The sequence below is a fragment of the Anomaloglossus baeobatrachus genome, chromosome 7 (genome assembly GCF_048569485.1).
Source record: "Anomaloglossus baeobatrachus isolate aAnoBae1 chromosome 7, aAnoBae1.hap1, whole genome shotgun sequence".
Taxonomy (NCBI): domain Eukaryota; kingdom Metazoa; phylum Chordata; class Amphibia; order Anura; family Aromobatidae; genus Anomaloglossus; species Anomaloglossus baeobatrachus.
The window spans coordinates 310982451-311006480 of record NC_134359.1 but is presented as its reverse complement, the minus strand read 5'-3'; the positions used below and the strand labels follow the sequence as shown (position 1 = coordinate 311006480).

Sequence of the window (24030 nt, the reverse complement as noted above, 5' to 3'; positions counted from 1 at the left end):
CCGATGTTTGTGTGTGTGTGTGATTTGTTGTTTGCGTGTGAGCCGATGTTTGTGTGTGCGATCTGATTATGTGTGCGATCTGATTATGTGTGCGATCTGATTATGTGTGCGATCTGATTATGTGTGCGATCTGATTATGTGTGCGATCTGATTATGTGTGCGATCTGATTATGTGTGCGATCTGATTATGTGTGCGATCTGATTATGTGTGCGATCTGATTATGTGTGCGATCTGATTATGTGTGCGATCTGATTATGTGTGCGATCCGATGTTTGTGTGTGAGATCTGATTGTGTGTGTGTGTGTGTGTGTAAGTGTGTGTGTGTGTGAGAGCTGATGTGTGCGGGTGTGTGATCACTGCAGGTCCTGCTGCCCGGTGTCTGGTGAGTGTGATTGCCGGGTGCCGCTGTGTAAGTGTCCTGCAGTATCTGTATCTTTTTTAGCTGCACGGACACTTCATTATTGATCTGGAACTAGGGCTTATTTTCGGGGGAGGGCTTATATTTAAGCCTTTCTCCGAAAATGCTGAAAATCCCTGCTAGGGCTTATTTTAGGGGGAGGTCTTATTTTTGGAAAAACACGGTAGCACCCAGCGCTGCCCGGGATAGTCTCTCTGTTTCTCTCCCATTCTCTGTCTCCCCCTCTGTATATATCTCTCTGTTTCTCTCTCTATCTCTTTGTCTGTCTCTTTCCCTGTCTGTCTGACTGTCTCTGTCTCTTTCTCCATCTATCTCAATCTCTTTCCCTGTCTGTCTATCTATCTCTGTCACTTTCCCTTTCCATCTCTTTCCCTGTCTGTCTCTTTCCCTCTCTTTCCCAGTCTGTCTCTTTACTTCTCTTTCCCTGTCAGTCTGTTTCTTTGTCTGTGTCTGTCTCTTTGTGTCTGTCTCTTACCCTGTCTGTCTGTTTCTTACCCTGTCTGTGTCTGCCTCTTTCCCTGTCTGTGTCTGTCTCTTTCCCTGGCTGCATTGTGACACGCCAACATTCCATATAAGGGCGTGGCTGCGCATTCTTCTGAAGTTCTGGCTGCACTGTGGCTCCCAGCTCCATTCGCTTTAATGGAGGCAGGTTTTTTGGTGAATAACTGTAAAGAGCGGGGTTAAAATCTCCCCTCAAAACATAGCCTATGACGCTCTCGGGGTCCAGAAGTGTGAGTGTGCAAAATTTTGTGGCTGTAGCTGCGACGGTGCAGATGCCAATCCCGGACATACATACATACATACATACATACACACATACACACATTCAGATTTATATATTAGATAGTAAACATGTGAAATAGATCCCTCTGTGTGTAATGACTATATAATATATAATAAACACGCGAAATAATCATCTGTGTGTAATGACTCTATATAATATATAATATGTGAAATAGATCCCTTGTGTGTAATGACTCTATATAATATATAGTAAACATGTGAAATAGATCCCTCTGTGTGTAATGACTCTATATAATATATAATACACACGTGATCTAGATCTCTCTGTGTGTAATGACTCTATATAATAGATAATAAACATGTGAAATAGATCCCTCTGTGTGTAATGACTCTATATAATATATAATACACACGTGATCTAGATCTCTCTGTGTGTAATGACTCTATATAATAGATAATAAACATGTGAAATAGATCCCTCTGTGTGTAATGACTCTATATAATATATAATACACACGTGATCTAGATCTCTCTGTGTGTAATGACTCTATATAATAGATAATAAACATGTGAAATAGATCCCTCTGTGTGTAATGACTCTGCCATTTCGCCTGATCTGCGGTTGGCACTGGCGGAATTTCAGGGGGATAAACCTGAGAGATGTCCTACAGGGAAACTGTTTGTCCCGGACCAATGGAGGGACCGAGTTTTCTCTGAGGTTCATTGCTCTGTTTTGGCGGGTCATCCTGGCATTTTTGGTACTCGGGATCTTGTGAGACGCTCTTTTTGGTGGCCTTCCCTGTCCCGGGATGTCCGTCGTTTTGTGCAGTCGTGTGGAGTTTGTTCTAGGTCCAAGCCCTGTTGTTCACGTTCTAGTGGGCTATTATTGCCTTTGCCTGTACCTAAGAAGCCTTGGATGCACATCTCTATGGATTTTATTTCAGAGCTTCCCGTCTCTCAGAAAATGACTGTGATTTGGGTGATCTGTGACAGATTCTCCAAGATGGTCCACTTGGTTCCCCTATCTAAGTTGCCGTCTTCATCAGAATTGGTGCCTTTGTTTTTCCAACATGTTGTTCGTTTGCATGGTATTCCCGACAACATTGTTTCTGACAGAGGGGTGCAGTTTGTATCCAGGTTTTGGAGGATTTTTTGCTCCAAATTGGGTGTTCAGCTGTCTTTCTCCTCGGCGTTTCATCCTCAGACCAACGGTCAGACTGAAAGGGCTAACCAGACCCTGGAGACCTATTTACGGTGTTTTGTTTCTGCGGATCAGGATGACTGGGTTTCATTTTTGCCTTTGGCTGAATTTGCCCTTAACAATAGGGCTAGCTCTACCACATTGGTGTCACCCAAAATTGCAGAAAAAAGGGGATCAGGTTCCTCTCGGGGCAGCTTGAGGCGTCTGACTGTCCAGGGGTGGATTCGGTGGTAAACAGAATGCAGCAGATTTGGGGGCAGGTAGTGGATAAATTGTTTCAGTCCCAAGAAACTGCCCAAAAGTTTGCCAACCGGCGTCGGACTGTTGGTCCCCGGTTTAAAGTGGGGGATATGGTGTGGTTGTCCTCTAAAAATATTCCTATGAGAGTTCCATCTCCTAAATTTAAGCCTAGATTTATTGGACCTTATAAGATTTCGGAGATTATCAACCCTGTATCTTTCAGTTTGACTCTGCCTGTGTCATTTAAGATTCACAATGTCTGCCATAAGGCCTTGTTGAAGAAACATGTGGAGCCAACAGTTCCTGCAGCAGCGCCTCCTGACCCTGTTTTGGTACAAGGGGATCTGGAGTATGAGGTTGAAAAAATTCTGGATTCCCATCGCAGTAGGCGTCCGCTTCAGTACCTTGTGCAATGGAAGGGTTATGGGCAGGAGGATAACTCTTGAGTTGTGGCTTCTGACATTCATGCGGACAGGCTGCTTCGCGCCTTCCATCATGCTCATCCCGAGCGACCCGGTGGCGTTGGTGAGGGTTCGGTGACCCCTCCTCAAGGGGGGGGGGAGGGTACTGTTGTGAATGTCAGTTATGCTTTGGCTGCTGGGAGGCTCCCTCTTGTGGCCAGGAATGGTTTGGACATAGACCAGGTGTGTTGAGCAATGGGCGTTTCCATTGCTAACTATCTGCTTATTTAAATCCTGGTCTGATAGCAGGCTATGTCGGATGTCAGTTGTTCTTTGTTCACCAGCCTGCTTCATTCTGCTCCACACCACATCTACCCCAGATAAGTGCTTTGCTCTTTATTTGTTGTTTGGTTCTTTTACTCTTAGCTGAGTTTGTCATTTGCTGTGGTTGTTTTCAGTTTATTTGCATGCAGGGATTTTCCCTCTCAGTTGCTTAGCTGGGAAACTCCCTGCAGTTTTGTTTGGAGTATAGCTCCTATAAGTCCATGTGTTTGTGGCTTTTTGAATTTGTAATGATTCTTGTTTTCTGTTCATTGGTATGACAAGAGCGCATGGTATAGGAGGGAGTGCAGATCGTGCGATCTGAGGGCCTTTTTGTACGATCAGGAATTTGGAATTTTGCAGGGTTTTTCTCTGGCCACCATCAGCCCCTTTCCTGTCCTTTCCTATTTTAGTCAGTGGGGGCCTCACCTTTTGCTAATCCTATCATCTATCTGTGTATTGTGTTTTCCTATATCACCACAGTCTTTGAATGTGGGGGGCTTGCTATTCTTTATCTATTTTCTGAGGCAGAGAGTTATTCATCTTTCCTTCTTTTAGGATAGCTAGTTCTCCGGCTGGGTTCGCGGTGCACAGGGTGTTAGTTCACCCCTTGGCTACTTCTAGTGTTGATGGTTAGTAAGGGGATGGCGGCCAGATTAGTTGCCAATGCTCTTGTCACCTTTTACCACTGAGTTATGGTGGTCTTCCATGGTTTCGGATTATAACACTCTATAAAATATATAATAAACATGTGAAATAGATCCCTCTGTGTGTATTGACTCTATATAATATATAATCCACACGTGAAATAGATCCCTCTGTGTGTAATGACTCTATATAATATATAATCCACACGTGATCTAGATCCCTCTGTGTGTAATGACTCTATCTAATAAAGCTGAATGTGTGTATGTGTGTATGTATGTATGTCCGGGATTGGCATCTGCACCGTCGCAGCTACAGCCACAAAATTTTGCACACTCACACTTCTGGACCCCGAGAGCGTCATAGGCTATGTTTTGAGGGGAAATTTTAACCCCGCTCTTTACAGTTATTCACCAAAAAACCTGCCTCCATTAAAGCGAATGGAGCTGGGAGCCACAGTGCAGCCAGAACTTCAGAAGAATGCGCAGCCACGCCCTTATATGGAATGTTGGCGTGTCATAATGCAGCCAGGGAAAGAGACAGACACAGACAGGCAAAGAGGCAGACACAGACAGGGTAAGAAACAGACATAGACAGGGTAAGAGACCGACACAAAGAGACAGACACAGACAAAGAAACAGACTGACAGGGAAAGAGACAGAGAGGGAACGAGACACACAGGGAAAGAGATAGATAGATAGACAGAGAGGGAAAGAGATTGAGACAGACGGAGAAAGAGACAGACAGACAAAGAGATAGAGAGATATATACAGAGGGGGAGACAGAGAATGGGAGAGAAACAGAGAGACTATCCCGGGCAGCGCTGGGTGCTATGTTGTGAGGCGAAATTTTAACCCCGCGCGTTCCAATTTACCAATCAATTTTGCCCCCATCTACATAATGGGGAAAAAGTGAAACGAAAAGTGTTGGGGGCAAATTGACAGCTGCCAGATGTGAACAAGGGGGACTTAAAGAATGAGAGCGATGGTGCCAAAGAGTATATACCGTACAGTTGCTAAGGTGGGGCCCCGACATGGGATACTCACCACACTCGGGGATATGAACACACACACAAAATGCGCCACACACTACCATGTGCTTGAACACACATGCCACCCTCAGCACACATCTCACCACACATACACCAACCTCACCACATAATCGCCCTAAAACACACACAAGTCTGGTATTATCCTTCAAAAATAAAAATCTGATTAATAAGCAGCCAAACTACAAGAACAACAAATGTACCATATAGGAAATCCGGCAGCTGTCAGTCACATGATCTGTCTATTATGTGTATGTGTGAGCTAATATATACTGTCAAGGGGGAGGGCTTTCTGTTGCCTGGAGATTTATCAGGCTGCCAATAGCAACCAATCACAGCTTAGCTTCTATTTTGCTACAGTTAATTAATCTGAGCTCTGATTGGTTAATATAGGCAACAATTTAATAATTACATTTGTATCTATTTGTTTTGTGGTTTTTGTGTGCAGAATACATTTTTGTTAATACATTCTATTTTGTTAACAGCAGTTATTAACCCGGGCGAAGCCGGGGAGTATAGCTAGTATAATATATAATACACACGTGAAATAGATCCCTCTGTGTGTAATGACTCTATATAATATATAGTAAACAGGTGAAATAGATCCCTCTGTGTGTAATGAGTCTATATAATATACTAGCTGTACTCCCCGGCTTCGCCCTGGTTAATAACTGTTGTTAACAAAATAGAATGTATTAACAAAAATGTATTCTGCACACAAAAACCACAAAACAAATAGATACAAATGTAATTATTAAATTGTTGCCTATATTAACCAATCAGAGCTCAGATTAATTAACTGTAGCAAAATAGAAGCTAAGCTGTGATTGGTTGCTATTGGCAGCCTGATAAATCTCCAGGCAACAGAAAGACCTCCCCCTTGACAGTATATATTAGCTCACACATACACATAATAGATAGATCATGTGACTGACAGCTGCCGGATTTCCTATATGGTACATTTGTTGTCATTGTAGTTTGGCTGCTTATTAATCAGATTTTTATTTTTGAAGGATAATACCAGACTTGTGTGTGTTTTAGGGCGATTATGTGGCGAGGTTGGTGTATGTGTGGTGAGATGTGTGCTGAGGGTGGCATGTGTGTTCAAGCACGTGGTAGTGTGTGGCGCATTTTGTGTGTGTGTTCATATCCCCGAGTGTGTTGAGTATCCCATGTCGGGGCCCCACCTTAGCAACTGTACGGTATATACTCTTTGGCGCCATCGCTCTCATTCTTTAAGTCCCCCTTGTTCACATCTGGCAGCTGTCAATTTGCCCCCAACACTTTTCGTTTCACTTTTTCCCCATTATGTAGATAGGGGCAAAATTGATTGGTAAATTGGAACGCGTGGGGTTAAAATTTCGCCTCACAACATAGCACCCAGCGCTGCCCGGGATAGTCTCTCTGTTTCTCTCCCATTCTCTGTCTCCCCCTCTGTATAGATCTCTCTGTCTTTCTCTCTATCTCTTTGTCTGTCTCTTTCCCTGTCTATCTATCTCTGTCACTTTCCCAGTCTGTCTCTTTCCCTCTCTTTCCCAGTCTGTCTCTTTCCCTCTCTTTCCCAGTCTGTCTCTTTCCCTCTCTTTCCCTGTCTGTCTCTTTCCCTGTCAGTCTGTGTCATTGTCTGTGTCTGTCTCTTTGTGTCTGTTTCTTACCCTGTCTGTGTCTGCCACTTTCCCTGTCTGTGTCTGTCTCTTTCCCTGGCTGCATTGTGACACGCCAACATTCCATATAAGGGCGTGGCTGCGCATTCTTCTGAAGTTCTGGCTGCACTGTGGCTCCCAGCTCCATTTGCTTTAATGGAGGCAGGTTTTTTGGTGAATAACTGTAAAGAGCGGGGTTAAAATTTCCCCTCAAAACATAGCCTATGACGCTCCCGGGGTCCAGAAGTGTGAGTGTTCAAAATTTTGTGGCTGTAGCTGCGACGGTGCAGATGCCAATCCCGGACATGCATACATACACACATACACACATTCAGATTTATATATTAGATAATACACACGTGATCTAGATCCCTCTGTGTGTAATGACTCTATATAATATATAATAAACATGTGAAATGTATCTCTCTGTGTGTAATGCCTCTATATAATATATAATAAACATGTGAAATGGATCCCTCTGTCTGTAACGACTCTATATAATATATAATAACGTGATAATGATGCCTCTGTGTGTAATGACTCTATATAATAGATGCATTTCCTTTTTGTATTAAATTACTGAAATCCACTTTTTGATGATATTTTAATTTATTGAGATGCAGTTGTATATACCACATCTCCTCTGTTGTGTATGACCCTCACTCACCTGCACTCAATATTGTGATATTGGGGTCAGGGACATATATTGGGGGACTTTGACCTTAGGGTGACTGTGCTGTCCTCCCCTGTAGGTGAAAGCCGTGTCAGCCCAGCTTGTGTCTGCCCTGTACTATTTACATTCTCACCGAATCCTGCACCGAGACATGAAGCCGCAGAACATTCTACTGGGAAAAGACGGAACCGTGAAACTCTGCGATTTTGGGTGAATTACTAAATTATTGGAGCTGCTATAGTGTGCGTGTGCGTGTGCGTGTGTGTGTGTGGGTGGGGGTGGGGGTGGGTGTGTGTGGGATGGGTGACTGGCAACATCATAGACTACGGGGACACACTGCCTGTATTGGGGGGTGTTGTGGTTCTGTGTATATGGGGGACACACTGCCTGCATTGGTGTGAGGGTGTTGTGGTCTTCTCTAGGTGTGGGGGACACACTGCCTGTATTGGGGGGTGGAGGTGTTGTGGTTCTTTGTATATGGGGGACACACTGCCTGTATTGGGGGGTGGGGGTGTTGTGGTTCTTTGTATATGGGGGACACACTGCCTGTATTGGGGGGTGTTGTGGTTCTGTGTATATGGGGGACACACTGCCTGCATTTGTGTGAGGGTGTTGTGGTCTTCTCTAGGTGTGGGGGACACACTGCCTGTATTGGGGGGTGGAGGTGTTGTGGTTCTTTGTATATGGGGGACACACTGCCTGTATTGGGGGGTGTTGTGGTTCTGTGTATATGGGAGACACAATGCCTGTATTGTGGGGGGGGTTGTGGTTCTGTGTATATGGGGGACACACTACCTGCATTGGGGAATGTTCTGGTTCTGTGTATATGGGGGACACACTGCCTGTATTGGGGGGGTGTTGTGGTTCTGTGTATATGGGGAACACACTGCCTGTATTGGGGTGAGGGTTCTGTGGTCTTCTCTAGGTGTGGGGGGCACACTGTCTGTATTGGGGGGGGAGGGTTGTGTTTTTCTCTAGGTGTAGTGGGAACTCTGCCTGTATTGGGGAGTGTTTTGGTTCTGTGTATATGGGGGACAAACTGCCTGTATTGGGGTGAGGGTGTTATGGTCTTCTCTAGGTGGGGGAGACACACTGCCTGTATTGGGGGGGTGGGTTGTGGTTCTTTGTATATGGGAGATACACTGCCTGTATTGGGGTGGGTTGTTGTGGTTCTGAGTATATGGGGGACACACTGCCTGTATTGGGTGGGGGTGTTGTGGTTTTTTTCTCGGCGTGGGGCATCTTTCCTCTCATTTTTCTCCCCCTCTTCTCTAGTTTTGCTCGGGAGCTGAGTCTGGACACACTCATGGTACGCTCCATAAAGGGGACCCCTCTGTACATGTCCCCGGAGCTGGTTTTGGAGCGCCCTTATGACCACCGCTCGGACCTGTGGGCTCTCGGCTGTATCGTGTATGAGCTGCTGGTGGGGACGCCGCCTTTCTACACGCACAGCATTTTCCAGCTGGTCAGCATCATTACCCAGCAGCCTGTGCGATGGCCTCGTGGGGTCTCTTCTGAGCTAAAGGTGAGAGTTGATGGCTGATGTTTGGGGACTGCATTTTACACCCCTATCTGGTTCAGCAGTTATATGATATAACAGCTGCTCAACAGCCTCTTCATCCATGGGTTTAGGCCAATGACAACTTTTCTCCATTACATCCCTGTATATCTGCTACTTCGGATCTGTTTTTATGACCGATAAGACTCTGATATGTGTATGTGGGGCCTTTGGGTACGATTGGTGCCGGGTTCTGCCTTACACTTGTGGCCTCTGGGTACGAGCGGTGCCCGGCTCTGCTGTACACTTGTGGCCTCTGGGTATGAGCAGTGCTGGGTTCTTCTGTACGCTTGTGGCCTCTGGGTACGAGCGATGCTGCGTTTTGCCGTACACTTGTGGCCTCTGGGTACTAGTGGTGCCGGGTTCTTCCGTAGACGTGTGGCCTCTGGGTATGAGTGGTGCTGGGTTCTTCCATAGACTTCTGGCCTCTGGGTACGAGTGGTGCTAGGTTCGTCCGTAGATTTCTGGCCTCTGGGTACGAGTGGTGCTGGGTTCTTCCATAGACTTCTGTTCTCTGGATACGAGTGGTTCTGGGTTCTTTAGACTTCTGGCCTCTGGGTACGAGTGGTGCTGGGTTCTTCCATAGACTTCTGGGCTCTGGATACGAGTGGTTCTGGGTTCTTTAGACTTCTGGCCTCTGGGTACGAGTGGTGCTAGGTTCTTCCGTAGACTTCTGGCCTCTGGGTACGAGTGGTGCTAGGTTCGTCCGTAGATTTCTGGCCTCTGGGTACGAGTGGTGCTGGGTTCGTCCGTAGATTTCTGGCCTCTGGGTACGAGTGGTGCTGGGTTCTTCCATAGACTTCTGGGCTCTGGATACGAGTGGTTCTGGGTTCTTTAGACTTCTGGCCTCTGGGTACGAGTGGTGCTAGGTTCTTCCGTAGACTTCTGGCCTCTGGGTACGAGTGGTGCTAGGTTCTTCCGTAGACTTCTGGCCTCTGGGTACGAGTGGTGCTAGGTTCTTCTGTAGAATTGTGGCCTCTGGGTACGAGTGGTGTCGGGTTCTGCCATAGACCTGTGTTGACCATTGCTTTGTCTTCAGGACTTCCTCCAGGGTCTGCTCACTAAGGATCCCGCCCTGAGACTTTCATGGCCCGGTCTGCTGACTCATCCCTTTATTAAGGACAGAGTGACAGGTGAGCAGGTCTCCTTTCTATTAATGGGTTCATAGGATCCGGTGTCTCCATTGATTTTTGACTGTACGCACTATGTAACTGCATCATCTTCTCCACAGGACACCTCTGTCCCTCTGTAGGCCTTGGATATAATAGTATATGTCCCTCACAGGACTGCACTCGCTTTCACACCGCTGCGCCTCTTCTTCTCTGTTTTTCTGTCTAGTAATTGTTTTATTTCTGTTTCCTTTTTTCACTCCCCCATGACGGCACCATGAAAGAGGGGATCTGCCCTTCATGGAAACCTACTGAATAAAAGGTTGGTTTTACTCCCCGCATCACTTGGTTTCCTGTCCTTGTCAGATGAAGAGACATTCCCAGGCCTGGCCAGACTGCTGCAGGCGATGGAGAGATCCAAGGATTCCGGCAACAAAGTCAAGGAAGATATATTAAAATGTAGAAATTTTATTTAAGACATATTAAAAAGTCCAGACATGGTTTCATAGCAAAAAAACGAGAGGACGCGTTTCGAACTGAATAGTTCTTAGTCTGTCTCTGACTAATCAATGAGATGGACTGATTAAAATAAGCTGAGAACCGGACGTGGATGCAACTGGGCGGAGAGAGGAAAAGCAAAAAGTAGAACGGTAATACATGCAGGTAATACAGATACTTTGCAGGTTATCGCTCTGGAAAAGGTCAGATTGCCTAAAAGAGGGGGCAATCTGAAAGAACTCCCATTACGGAGGGAAACAAAATGGATTTTTTTAATGGGTACTATATCCCCTCTTGGTATGAATCTTAAGAGTGACATGTTTTTGTTCTATTCATTTTGCTCTGAGTTATTGGCCTTTATATATGACTTACTATTGTCTTTGTATCAACTTTGTTTTCTTTCTTTTTTTTTTTTTCTCTCTCCTCTTCCTTTCTCCTTTTTGCTTTTCCTCTCTCTGCCCAGTTGTATCCACGTCCGGTTCTCAGCTTATTTTAATCAGTCCATCTCATTGATTAGTCAGAGACAGACTAAGAACTATTCAGTTCGAAACGCGTCCTCTCGTTTTTTGCTCTGAACCATGTCTGGACTTTTTAATATGTCTTAAATAAAATTTCTACATTTTAATATATCTTCGTCGACTTTGTTGCTGGAAACCTTGGATCTGTCTATGTACAAGACTGACAGCTTTTTCTTCCCTGCAGTCTTGGATGCAGTGGTCTCCTGTGACTTCAGGTGAGCGGATACAAATTTTTCTTTGTGGATATTGCTGCAGGCAATAGCTCTGTCCTTCACTGCCACAGCTGCTGCAGGATCCTGGAAGTGCCAGTGGGCCCAAGAGAGCTTCACTACCAAGCAAGTGTAGACTTCAGCACCATTTCTTGTTGTAAAATGCAGAGTGCAGGCCCTTTGATGAGCCCTGATGACGTGCGTGCCGATGACATTGACCCAGAAGCCTTTCCTCGGCTGGGAGTTTACTGGAGGATGCGGCATGGAGGAATGGGGCTGTCTCTGGCAGACAAGGGGGGTGCAATAGTCATGATGAACAAATCAGACTACATGAATGAAACACACAGACAACTGATGGACACACGCTACTATAAAAAATTGGAGTCTGACCCTACACAGGACTATTACAAGGAACTTAACAAGTTGGCCTCTTGTCTGCCTGACATATCCATAAGAACTGATGAACTGATACCGGTGAGTCCAAGAATAGGCACATTCTACATGCTTCCCAAAATTCACAAATCTGGAAAACCAGGAAGACCCATGATTCCATGTGTGGGCACCCTCACTAAACAAGTCTCTGGGTGGGTAGAGGGTATCCTTAAACCTCTGGTAAAGGATACAACCAGCTACATCCAGGACACTACGGACCTATTGAAAAAACTATCTGCAATAGGTCCTCTACCAGAGGGAACCATCCTTGCCACCATGGATGTGGAATCCTTGTACTCGAATATTCCACACCAGGATGGATTAAATGCCTGCAAAGTTTTCCTGGAAAATACAGGAATTGATGCTGATTCTGTGGTGAAGCTTACAAAATTCATCCTCACCCATAATTACTTTGCATTTGACAATAACGTATATCTACAGGAGACTAGGACTGCAATGGGAAGCAAAATGGCACCACAATATGCAAATCTTTTCATGGCCAAGCTTGAGAGTGACTTGAGAGTGACTCTTGTCCTATCAAGCCTCTGGCCTGCTACCGTTACATTGACGATATTTTAATCATCTGGACAGAGTCTGAGGAACAGCTGAAGACCTTCCATGAACACTTTAATCAGTTTCATCCCACCATCAACCTAACACTCAACTACTCCTGCACTGAAATCAACTTCTTGGACACCATCATTAAACTATGGATCAATGAAATAGAGACATCTCTGTACAAGAAGCCAATTGACCGTCCAACATACCTGAAATGGGACAGTTTTCATCCAAAACACATAAATAATAATATAATAATTTATTCATTTATATAGCGCTATTAATTCCATAGCATTTTACATACATTGGCATAAAAAACTCTATAGTGTACAGTCAGGCCATCAGGTACAATCGGGTATGTTCCAACACTACAGATAGAGACAATCACCTTGTGGGCCTCAGAAAGACCTTTCTGAATCAAGGCTACCACCCAAGAACAATTGAAAACCAAATTACAAGAGCCACCAGAATATCAAGAAACCATCTTCTACATTATAAAACTAAAGAAGAAAACAACCGGGTCCCTCTTGTAATCGCCTACAATCCAAATCTGGAGGTGTTTAGAGCAGCTACTCGGAAACTACAACCATTACTGCAAAAAGATGCCCGGTTAAAATCTATTTTTCCAGACCCCCCACTTCTGTGTTTTAGGCAGCCCCCGAATATAAGAAGCATCATTGTCAGAAGTTCCCTGTCCTCTCCAACAACAACAGGAACATTTCCCTGCAACCAGAAAAAATGTAAGACCTGTCCATTTATATTGACAACGGACAAGATAAAGATTCCCAGATCACATCAGGACTACAAGATCCCTGGTACCTTCAGCTGCACCACAACCAATGTGGTGTACTTAATTATATGTACCAAATGTCCAACTGGGGGTCTGTATGTAGGGGAGACAGGACAACAACACAGGACAAGGATGAATTCTCACCGCCACACAATTAGAGAAAAAAGGATGGATCTACCTGTGGCCAAACATTTCCATAGCCCAGACCACAGCATCATGGACATGAAATTGCTGGTATTAAAGGGAATTTCAAGTCCCAAAGAGACAGGAGAGTCAGGGTGTACTAACTTATGACCGGTGACACATTCAGAGCAGGAAAGAATGTGTCACATGGATTTATGTCTTTTTACATCAATTAAGAAATGTGCTCTTCAGAGCATCCGGGGGGGGGGGGGGGGGGGGGGGTGTATCACAGTCCGGACCAGACCCCAATCAGAGGACAATAAAACTTTCACACTGCTTATCTATGAACTACAACAATATTTATGGCCACAACAGTTTGCCCCCTTCCCATAGTGATAGTTCTGCTTCACATAACTTGTTTTGGGGTTTTTTTTTTACTGCCGCATTCTATGTCCTGTTGTGTATAAATATGTGACTCTTCAGATTTTGTGTTATACCATGCCTGATGAAGAGACCTGAGTAGTCTCGAGAGCTTGCTATTACCATTTTTTCAGTTAGCCATTAAAGGTATCAACTACTGAGGACTCTCAGTTCTTTTAAACAAACTTTTTTTCATGTTTACTGGCTAACACGGTACAAAGATATTTTACCTGTATCAAAATGGAGGATACCAGAATGTACCGCATCTTTATGGAACTAAAGACACTTCTGAAGAAACGCGCACAACTGGACAGCAACATATTTTTCTTATCCAAATGCAAAAAGGAGAATCTGATCCCCAAAGGACTCTGGATTACAAACCCAATTCTACATATTTACAATACCCAGTATGCACAAAACCTTTGTCACAGGACTTCTGAGAGACTAAGGAACCACCTTTTGCAGGTCTTCTACAGCATCAAGAGTAAAATCAGAGAGAATTTGAAACACAAAGGAAGACACTTCCAGAAAGCACAGAACAAAAAGTACAACAATACTATTACAGACTACAAACCCTTCTGATCCACAACAAGGAAAAGAAGCTACATAGACTGCGCCTCAATTCAGGACTTAATACAAACAGGTTGAAAACAAAGCCAAAACCTGACAACTTGGACAACCACTCCATTCAAGACACAAAAGCATCTAACTGTGTTATCAATCTCTCGGATTATAAACCCAATAAAGGGGAACTTGCTGTGCTTTCTAGGGGACTCTCATTTCTAGGGGACTGTCATTTCTAGGGGACTCTCATTTAGTCCTACTAAAGCTCTAAACAAAACCGAACTCTGCAGCGACATGGAAGATTACTTCAGGAGACTACGCCTGAGGGAATTTTTTTAACGATGCAGATGATTCAGAATCCACCCAGACTGAAGGAAGACGGATCTTGACAAACAAGAAAAGGTCAGATTGAACACCTGCACCTGGACGCAACCCTCATCTGGATAAATATATAGACACTTTCAGACATTTGGTAAAATCCACTATCCTAGACACACACAGGAGGCAACCATCCAACATCAGTGCCCAGGAGAGAAGGGCCATAAAATCTTTGAAAACCAACAAAGAAATCATCATTAAACTTGCAGACAAGGGGGGTGCAATAGTCATGATGAACAAATCAGACTACATGAAGGAAACACACAGGCAACTGATGGACACACGCTACTATAAAAAATTGGAGTCTGACCCTACACAGGACTATTACAAGGAACTTAACAAGTTGGCCTCTTGTCTGCCTGACATATCCATAAGAACTGATACTGGTGAGTCCAAGAATAGGCACATTCTACATGCTTCCCAAAATTCACAAATCTGGAAATCAAGGAAGACCCATCATTTCATGTGTGGGCCCCCTCACTGAACAAGTCTCTGGATGGGTATAGGGTATCATTAAACCCTTGGTAAGGGATACAACCAGCTACATCCAGGACACTAGTGACCTATTGAAAAAACTATCTGCAATAGATCCTCTACCAGAGGGAACCATCCTTGCTACCATGGATGTGGAATCCTTGTACTCGAATATTCCACACCAGGATGGATTGAATGCCTGCAAAGTTTTCCTGGAAAATACAGGAATTGATGCCGATTCTGTGGTGAAACTTACAAAATTCATCCTCACCCATAATTACTTTGCATTTGACAATAACATATATCTACAGGAGACTGGGACTGCAATGGGAAGCAAAATGGCACCACAATATGCAAATCTTTTCATGGCCAAGCTTGAGAGTGACTTTTTATCCTCTTGTCCGATCAGCCCTCTGGCCTACTACCGTTACATTGATGATATTTTAATCATCTGGACAGAGTCTGAGGAGCAGCTGAAGACCTTCCATGAACACTTTAATCAGTTTCATCCCACCATCAACCTAACACTCAACTACTCCTGCACTGAAATCAACTTCTTGGACACCATCATTAAACTACGGAACCTTGAAATAGAGACATCTCTGTACAAGAAGCCAATTGACCGTCCAACATACCTGAAATGGGACAGTTTTCATCCAAAACACATAAAAAAAGTCTATAATGTACAGTCAGGCCATCAGGTACAATCGGATATGTTCCAACAGTACAGATAGAGACAATCACCTTGAGGGCCTCAGAAAGACCTTTCTGAATCAAGGCTACCACCCAAGAACAATTGAAAACCAGATGACAAGAGCCACCAGAATATCAAGAAACCATCTCTATTATTATAAAACTAAAGAAGAAAACAACCGGGTCCCTCTTGTAATCGCCTACAATCCAAATCTGGAGGTGTTAAGAGGAGCTGCACGGAAACTACAACCATTACCGCAAAAAGATGCCCGATTAAAATCTATTTTTCCAGACCCCCCACTTCTGTGTTTTTAGACAGGCCCCGAATCTAAGAAGCATCATTGTCAGAAGCTCCCTGTCCTCTCCAACAACAACAGGAACATTTCCCTGCAACCAGAAAAAATATAAGACCTGTCCATTTATACTGACAACGGACAAGATAAAGATTCCCAGATCACATCAGGACTACAAGATCCCAGGTACCTTCAGCTGCACCACAACCAACGGGGTGTACTTAATTATATGTGCCAAATGTTCTACTGGGGGTCTGTATGTAGGGGAGACAGGACAACAGCTCAGGACAAGGATGAATTCTCACCGCCACACAATTAGAGAAAAAAGGATGGATCTACCTGTGGCCAAACATTTTTGTAACCCAGACCACAGCATCATGGACATGAAATTGCTGGTAGTGAAAGGGAATTTCAAGTCCCAAAGAGACAGGAGAGTCTGGGTGTACTAACTTATGATGACCGGTGACACATTCAGAGTAGGAATTAAGGTGTCACATGGATTTATGTCTTTTTACATCAATTAAGAAATGTGCTCCTCAGAGCATCTGGGGGCATCACAGCCCGGAGTAGACCCCAATCAAAGGACAATAAAACGTTCACACTGCTTATCTGTGAACTACAACAATATTTATGGCCACAACAGTTTGCCCCCTTGCCATAGTGATAGTTCTGCTTCACATAACTTGTTTTTTTGGGGTTTTTTTACTGCCCCATTCTATGTCCTCTTGTGTATAAATATGTGACTCTTCAGATTTTGTGTTATACCATGCCTGATGAAGAGACCTGAGGAGTCTCGAAAGCTGCTATTATTTCCATCTTTTCAGTTACCATTAAAAGGTATCAACCACTGAGGACTCAGTTTTTTTAAACAAAGTTTTTTTTTTTATCTGGCAGTTCCTGCATTTTAAAATGCGGTCTGACTGCCAGCAGAGCAGCTTCTCCTCCTCTCCAGCCTTGTCCCTCTTTTGAATGGAGCAGATTCAACAGTAGCAGAAGACTCGGCAGTGGCGTGGTTTAGACAGGTGCTCCAGTGGATCTATTAAGAGTGCTGGCAGAACCAACTAACAAAGCCACGGCTCCAATGGTGACAGGATCCACGGCTTCTAGAGGGAATCTTTCTGGTGACCTGGTTCTTTCCCCTAATTTAGTACCTTGATTATGTCTGATGGTAAGTGATCTTCAAGAATCATAGAATGGTAGAGTTGGAAGGGACCTCAAGGGCCATCGGGTCCAACCCCCTGTAAGTGCAGGTCTTCCTAAATCATCTCAGCTATATGTTTATCCAGCTTCCACTTGAAAATTTCCATTGATGCAGAGCTCATTACTTCCTGTGGCCGCCTATTCCACTCTCTGACTGCCCTCACTGCCTCCCATGGCTGCCTGTTCCACTGTGACTGCCCTCACTGCCTCCTGTGGCTGCCTGTTCCACTGTGACTGCCCTCACTGCCTCCCGTGATCGCCTGTTCCACTGTGACTGCCCTCACTGCCTCCCGTGGTCGCCTGTTCCACTCTTTTGACTTCCGGTCTTCATGGGCATGGTTTGCAGACCTTCTACCATCTTGGTTGCTCTTCTCTGGACTTGCTCCAATATATCGATGTCTTTCTTGAATTGGGGCCCAGGACTGTACCCAGTATTCCAGGTGGGGACTGACCAGGGCAGAGTATAGGAGAATAATGGCCTCTCTTCATCTAGAGTCAATGCTATTCTTGATATATCCCAGAATGTTGTTGGCCTTCTTATCTGCAGATCCGCACAGTCGGTCATTTTGAACCTGGGATCCACTATTATGCCCCAGTGCAAAAACAAAGAAAAATAGCGTCACCCGTAGTCCAATTTCACTACTTTAACAGGCTAATACAAAATGAAAAACATATAGGGAAAAAATCCCGACAGCTACCGCGTTTCAGTGGGAGAGCACCGTACTCATAGGCTTGTAAACTACACACTGGATACGACATATATAGGAAGTGTGAACACACACAGATTAGGAATCAATTGAATATGGAAAACACCATCGCAACCAAAAAGACACAGAAATGCAAACAGGCAAAATGAAGCCTCTACATGAGATACTAGAATGTTCATACAGACAGTGCAAAGAAAACATGTCCTCCAAAAATATCATAAAAATGGTACAAATTTGCACATAGAAAAAAATTCATTAGAGGTACATGGGGGGAATTCTGACACTTTACAGGTAAAGGGGATAGAGGGGGTGTTCAAGCCAGAAAAGGGGGGGGGGGCGCGATTGGAATAGATTAATCACAGGGGAACCTTTTGGATCCTTAGTTTACATGCGCGTTCTCCCGAGGGATTACATTTCAGAACAGATGTAGCATGTTTTTGTTAGTATGCATGCATTATGTTTGGTCTTTGTATGCTTGTTGGAGTAACATAGTATGCTTGTTCGTTATTTAATCCTTGATTTACCTTTATGTTGAGATTCTCATTTCTTCGATTTATATCATGTTGTCTTTTTGATTTCGCCATAGACAGATTTCCTTTTTACTTCCGGAAGTAGATGCCTCGCATCCTTGGACTCTGTTTACACATCGCTCCTTTACCGTAGGAGGCTTAGAGAAAAGAATATATGACATTTTGCTTAAGAAATAGTTTTTTGAGGTTTTGGGAAATGTCTTTCCTTTTTGCAGAATGTGTATTGTGTTATACGCTTCCTTGCGGTTAGGGGTAATGTGTTGATTTTCATGTCATCTTACATGCAAAAAAAAAAAAATTTCTATGTGAAAATTTGTACCATTTTTTTATATCTCTAGAGATAAAAATGTTCTTTGCACTAAAGCTGGTGTCACACATAACGACGACGACAACGACGTCGCTGCTACGTCACCATTTTCTGTGACGTTGCAGCGACGTCCCGTCGCTGTCGCTGTGTGTGACATCCAGCAACGACCTGGCCCCTGCTGTGAGGTCGCCGGTCGTTGCTGAATGTCCAGCTTCATTTTTTGGTCGTCACTCTCCCGCTGTGACACATACATCACTGTGTGTGACAGCGAGAGAGCGACGAAATGAAGCGAGCAGGAGCCGGCACTGGCAGCTGCGGTAAGCTGTAACCAGCGTAAACATCGGGTAACCAAGGGAAGACCTTTCCCTGGTTACCCGATGTTTACGGTGGTTACCAGCCTCCGCTCTTGCTGCCAGCGCTGGCTCCTGCACTGTGACATATGGCTGCAGTATGCATCGGGTAATTAACCCGATGTATACTGTAGCAAGGAGAGCAAGGAGCCAGCGCTAAGCAGTGTGCGCGGCTCCCTGCTCTCTGCACTGTGACATGTAGCTGCAGCACACATCGGGTTAATTAACCCGATGTGTACTGTACCTAGGAGAGCAAGGAGCCAGCGCTAAGCGCGGCTCCCTGCTCTCTGCACATGTAGCACAGCGACGTTATGATCGCTGCTTCTGCTGTGTTTGACAGCTAAGCAGCGATCATAACAGCGACTTACAAGGTCGCTGTTACGTCACCGAAAATGGTGACGTAACAGCGACGTCGTTGTCGCTGTCGCTTAGTGTGACACCAGCTTAACTGTCTGTATGAACATTCTAGTATCTCATGTAGAGGCTTCATTTTGCCTGTTTGCATTTCTGTGTCTTTTTGGTTGCGATGATGTTTTCCATATTCAATTGATTGCTAATCTGTGTGTGTTCACATTTCCTATATATATCGTATCCAGTGTGTAGTTTACAAGCCTATGAGTAAGGTGGTCTCCCACTAAAACGCGTTAGCCATTGGTATTTTTTCCCTATATATTTTTAATTTTGTATTAGCACGATAAAGCACTGAAATTGGACTACGGGTTAGACTTTTTTTTTTCTTTGTTTTTGCATGTCTATCCAGTGTTGCCAGCCATCCAGTCTCACCTGGAGATCCAGAAGTAATTGGAGCCAAGCCCTTTTTCTATTTCTTTCTTTATTATGCCCCAGTTCTTTTTTCCTGATGCAATCTCTTAGTTTTATGCTCCAGTCCTTTTCCCCGATGCCATCTCTTAGTTTTATCCTCCAGTCCTTTTCCCTGTGCTATCTTTTAGTTTTATGTTCTGGTTCTTTTCCCCGGTGCCATCTCTTAGTTTTATGCTCTGGTCCTTTTCCCCGGTGCTATCTCTTAGTTTCATGCTCTGGTCATTTTCCCCGGTGCTATCTCTCAGTTTTATGCTTCAGTTCTTTTCCCCAGTGTTATCTCTTTTATCCTTCAGTCCTTTTCCCTGTGCTATCTCTTATGGCTGCTTTACACGGTATGACCGATTGTGCAATTTCACAATCGATCGTACTCGCCCCCGTCCTTTTTGCGTCACGGGCAAATCGCTGCCCGTGTCGCACAAAGTCGGTAACCCCCGTCACACGTACTTACCTCTCGTGCGACCACGCTGTGGGCGGCGAACGTCCACTTCCTGGAGTGGGAGGGACGTTCGGCGTCACAGCGACGTCACACGGCCGCCGGCCAATGGAAGCGGAGGGGCGGAGATGAGCGGGACGTAAACATCCCGCCCACCTCGTTCCTTCACATAGCCGGCGGCGGCCGCTTGACGCAGGTGAGCTGCTGTTCATCGTTCCCAGGGTGTCACACGGAGCGGCGTGTGCTACCACGGAAACGATGAACAACTAAATTAAACGATATTTTGGAACCTAGCGACCAGTACACACAACTCACGATTTGTGAGCGATACTGCGTCGCTAGGAGGTGTCACACAGGCCGGCATCACCAGCGATGCCGGATGTGCGTCACAAAAACCGTGACCCCGACGATCTATTGCACGATAGATTGTCTGGTGTAAAGCAGTTTTTAGTTTTATGCTCTGGTCCTTTTCCCCAGTGTTATCTCTTAGCACCGGGGAAAAAGACTGGAGGATATAACTAAGAGATAGCACTGGGGAAAAGGACTGGAGCATAAAACTAAGAGATAACATCGGAGAAAATGACTGGAGGATAAAACTGAAAGATGGCACCGGGGAAAAGGACTGGAGGATAAAACTAAGAGATAGCACCGGGGAAAAAGACTGGAGGATATAACTATCTCTTAGTTTTATCCTCCAGTCCTTTTCCCCGGTGCGATCTTTCAGTTTTATCCTCCAGTCATTTTCTCCGATGTTATCTCTTAGTTTTATGCTCCAGTCCTTTTCCCCAGTGCTATCTCTTAGTTTTATGCCCCAGTCCTTTTCCCCAGTGCTATCTCTTAGTTTTATGCTCCAATCCTTTTCCCCAGTGCTATCTCTTAAAGGCACTTTGCACACTACGACATCGCAAGCCGATGCTTGCGATGCCGAGCGTGATAGCCCCCGCCCCCGTCGCAGCTGCGATATCTAGTGATAGCTGCCGTAGCGAACATTATCGCTACGGCAGCTTCACACGCACTTACCTGCCCTGCGACGTCGCTCTGGCCGGCGAACCGCCTCCTTATTAAGGGGGCGGGTCGTGCGGCGTCACTGCAACGTCACACGGCAGGCGGCCAATAGCAGCAGAGGGGCGCAGATGAGCGAGACGTAAACATCCTGTCCACCTCCTTCCTTCAGCATAGCCGGCATGAGCTGCGGGAAGCAGGTAAGGAGATGTTCCTCGCTCCTACGGCTTCACAGACAGCGATGTGTGCTGCCGCAGGAGCGAGGAACAACATCGTACCATCGCAGCAGCGTAATTATGGAATTCCCCGACACTACACCGATGATACGATTACGACGCTTTTGCGCTCGTTAATCATATCATCTAGGATTTACAAACTATGATGTCGAGAGCGACGCCGGAAGTGCGTCACTTTCGACATGACCCCACCGACATCCCACTTGCGATGTCGTAGTGTGCAAAGTGCCCCTTAGTTTTATGCTCCGGGCCTTTTCTCCGGTGCTATCTCTTAGTATTATCCTCCAGTCCTTTTCCCCAGTGCTATCTCTTAGTTTTATGCTCCAGTCCTTTTCCCCGGTGCTATCTCTTAGTTTTATGCTCCAGTTCTTTTCCTCGGTGCTATCTTAGTTTTATGCTCCGGTCCTTTTTCCCGGTGCTATCTCTTAGTTTTATGCTCCAGTTCTTTTCCTCGGTGCTATCTTAGTTTTATCCTCCAGTCCTTTTCCCCAGTGCTATCTCTTAGTTTTATGCTCCGGGCCTTTTCTCCGGTGCTATCTCTTAGTTTTATGCTCCAGTCCTTTTCCCCGGTGTTATCTCTGTTTTATGCTCCAGTTCTTTTCCTCGGTGCTATCTTAGGGGTGCTTCACACACAGCGAGCTCACTGCCGAGATCGCTGCTGAGTCACGCTTTTTGTGACGCAGCAGTGACCTCATTAGCGATCTCGCTGTGTGTGACACTGAGCAGCGATCTGGCCCCTGCTGCGAGATCGCTGCTCGTTACACACAGCCCTGGTTCGTTTTCTTCAAAGCCGCTCTCCCGCTGTGACACACAGATCGCTGTGTGTGACAGCGAGAGAGCGACAAATGAAGCGAGCAGGGAGCAGGAGCCGGCGTCTGACAGCTGAGGTAAGCTGTATCCAAGATAAACATCGGGTAACCAAGGTGGTTACCCGATATTTACCTTAGTTACGAGCCTCTGCAGCTCTCACGCTGCCTGTGCTGCCGGCTCCGGCTCTCTGCACATCTAGCTGCTGTACACATTGGGTTAATTAACCCGATGTGTACAGCAGCTAGGAGAGCAAGGAGCCAGCGCTAAGCAGTGTGCGCGGCTCCCTGCTCTCTGCACATGTAGCTGCATTACACATCGGGTTAATTAACCCGATGTGTACTGTAGCTACGGTAGGAGAGCAAGGAGCCAGCGCTCAGTGTGCGCGGCTCCCTGCTCCCTGCACACACAGCTGTGCGCTGGTAACTAATGTAAACATCGGGTAACCATACCCGATGTTTACCTTAGTTACCAGTCTCCGCAGCTTCCAGACGGCGGCTCCGTGCAAGCGCAGCGTCGCTTGCACGTCGCTGCTGGCTGGGGGCTGTTCACTGGTCGCTGGTGAGATCTGCCTGTTTGACAGCTCACCAGCGACCATGTAGCGATGCAGCAGCGATCCTGACCAGGTCAGATCGCTCGTCGGATCGCTGCTGCATCGCTAAGTGTGAAGGTACCCTTAGTTTTATGCTCCGGTCCTTTTTCCCGGTGTTATCTTAGTTTTATCCTCCAGTCCTTTTCCCCAGTGCTATCTCTCAGTTTTATGCTCCAGTCCTTTTCTTCGGTGCTATCTCTTAGTTTTATGCTCCGGTCCTTTTCCCCGGTGTTATCTTAGTTTTCCCCTCACCCATGACAGCACCACGTGAGAGAGGGATCCGCCCAGCAAGGACAGGAAACCATTCTGAATAAAAGGGCGGTACTTCTCCCATTCGCCAGTTGGTTTCCTGTCCTTGATGGGAGACCCCTGTTCTGAGAACCGGCGGTAAAGAAGAAGAAAAGAAAAGAAAAGTCGCATACTTACCCAGCCCCATCCGGTGTCTGGAAGAGCAGGGTGAGTCCTGTAGCACCGTTCTTCGGGGCTGGAAGCGCCGTCCACCTGCCCAGGGGGGTCCTGGTGTCCGTGCGGGAGCGGGCGGCAAGAACCGCTGGGGGGCTCCCGGTCCGCCGCTCCTTTTCCCCGCTCTGCGCTCCATGCTGCCGGGAACTTCCGGGTGCGCGCACACGCGACGGGCACGCTGGGAGATGGAGGCGGGCCTTCCGATGACGTCACCGGATGAAGATGGCGGCGCCCATGCAACGCTGCGATGCATGCGGCCTGCCATTCTGGTTTACAGGCACTCCTGGCCGTGCACCGTGGGGAGCAGGGAGGAGCCTCACCTGGGACCGGAAGGCGGAGGATTTGGTGTAAAAACGACTCTCCTGGCACTGTCAGAGGCTGGTACCTGGGCTCTGCAATGGACACGGATGAGCAGCAGCGCTCTCCCGTGCGTCGTCAGCAGGGCAGGAAAACAGATGACCGGAGCGACACTGGTCGGACGGGCCGTGGCAGCCATGACAGCAGATCCTCCCATGACTCTACAGCTCCTGTGAGGCCTGTGGATGTTCCGAAACAGCCTTCAAAACCGGTACCCTTCATTCCTTTGGAGGTGAGTGGATCTTCGTGAATGTCATCATACTCATGGCTCCC

The 24030-nt window shown here is 46.0% G+C and overlaps 1 protein-coding gene across 1 annotated transcript in view; it reads left to right on the top strand.

Moving 5' to 3' along the window:
• The window catches only part of STK36 (serine/threonine kinase 36), a 233675-nt gene that overhangs the window by 94968 nt on the left and 114677 nt on the right, over window positions 1-24030 (top strand). The window contains exons 5-7 of the mRNA XM_075318701.1: window positions 7415-7545; window positions 8611-8860; window positions 9933-10026. Of these exons, the coding sequence (XP_075174816.1) occupies window positions 7415-7545; window positions 8611-8860; window positions 9933-10026 (475 nt within the window). The remainder of the gene's footprint in view (window positions 1-7414; window positions 7546-8610; window positions 8861-9932; window positions 10027-24030) is intronic.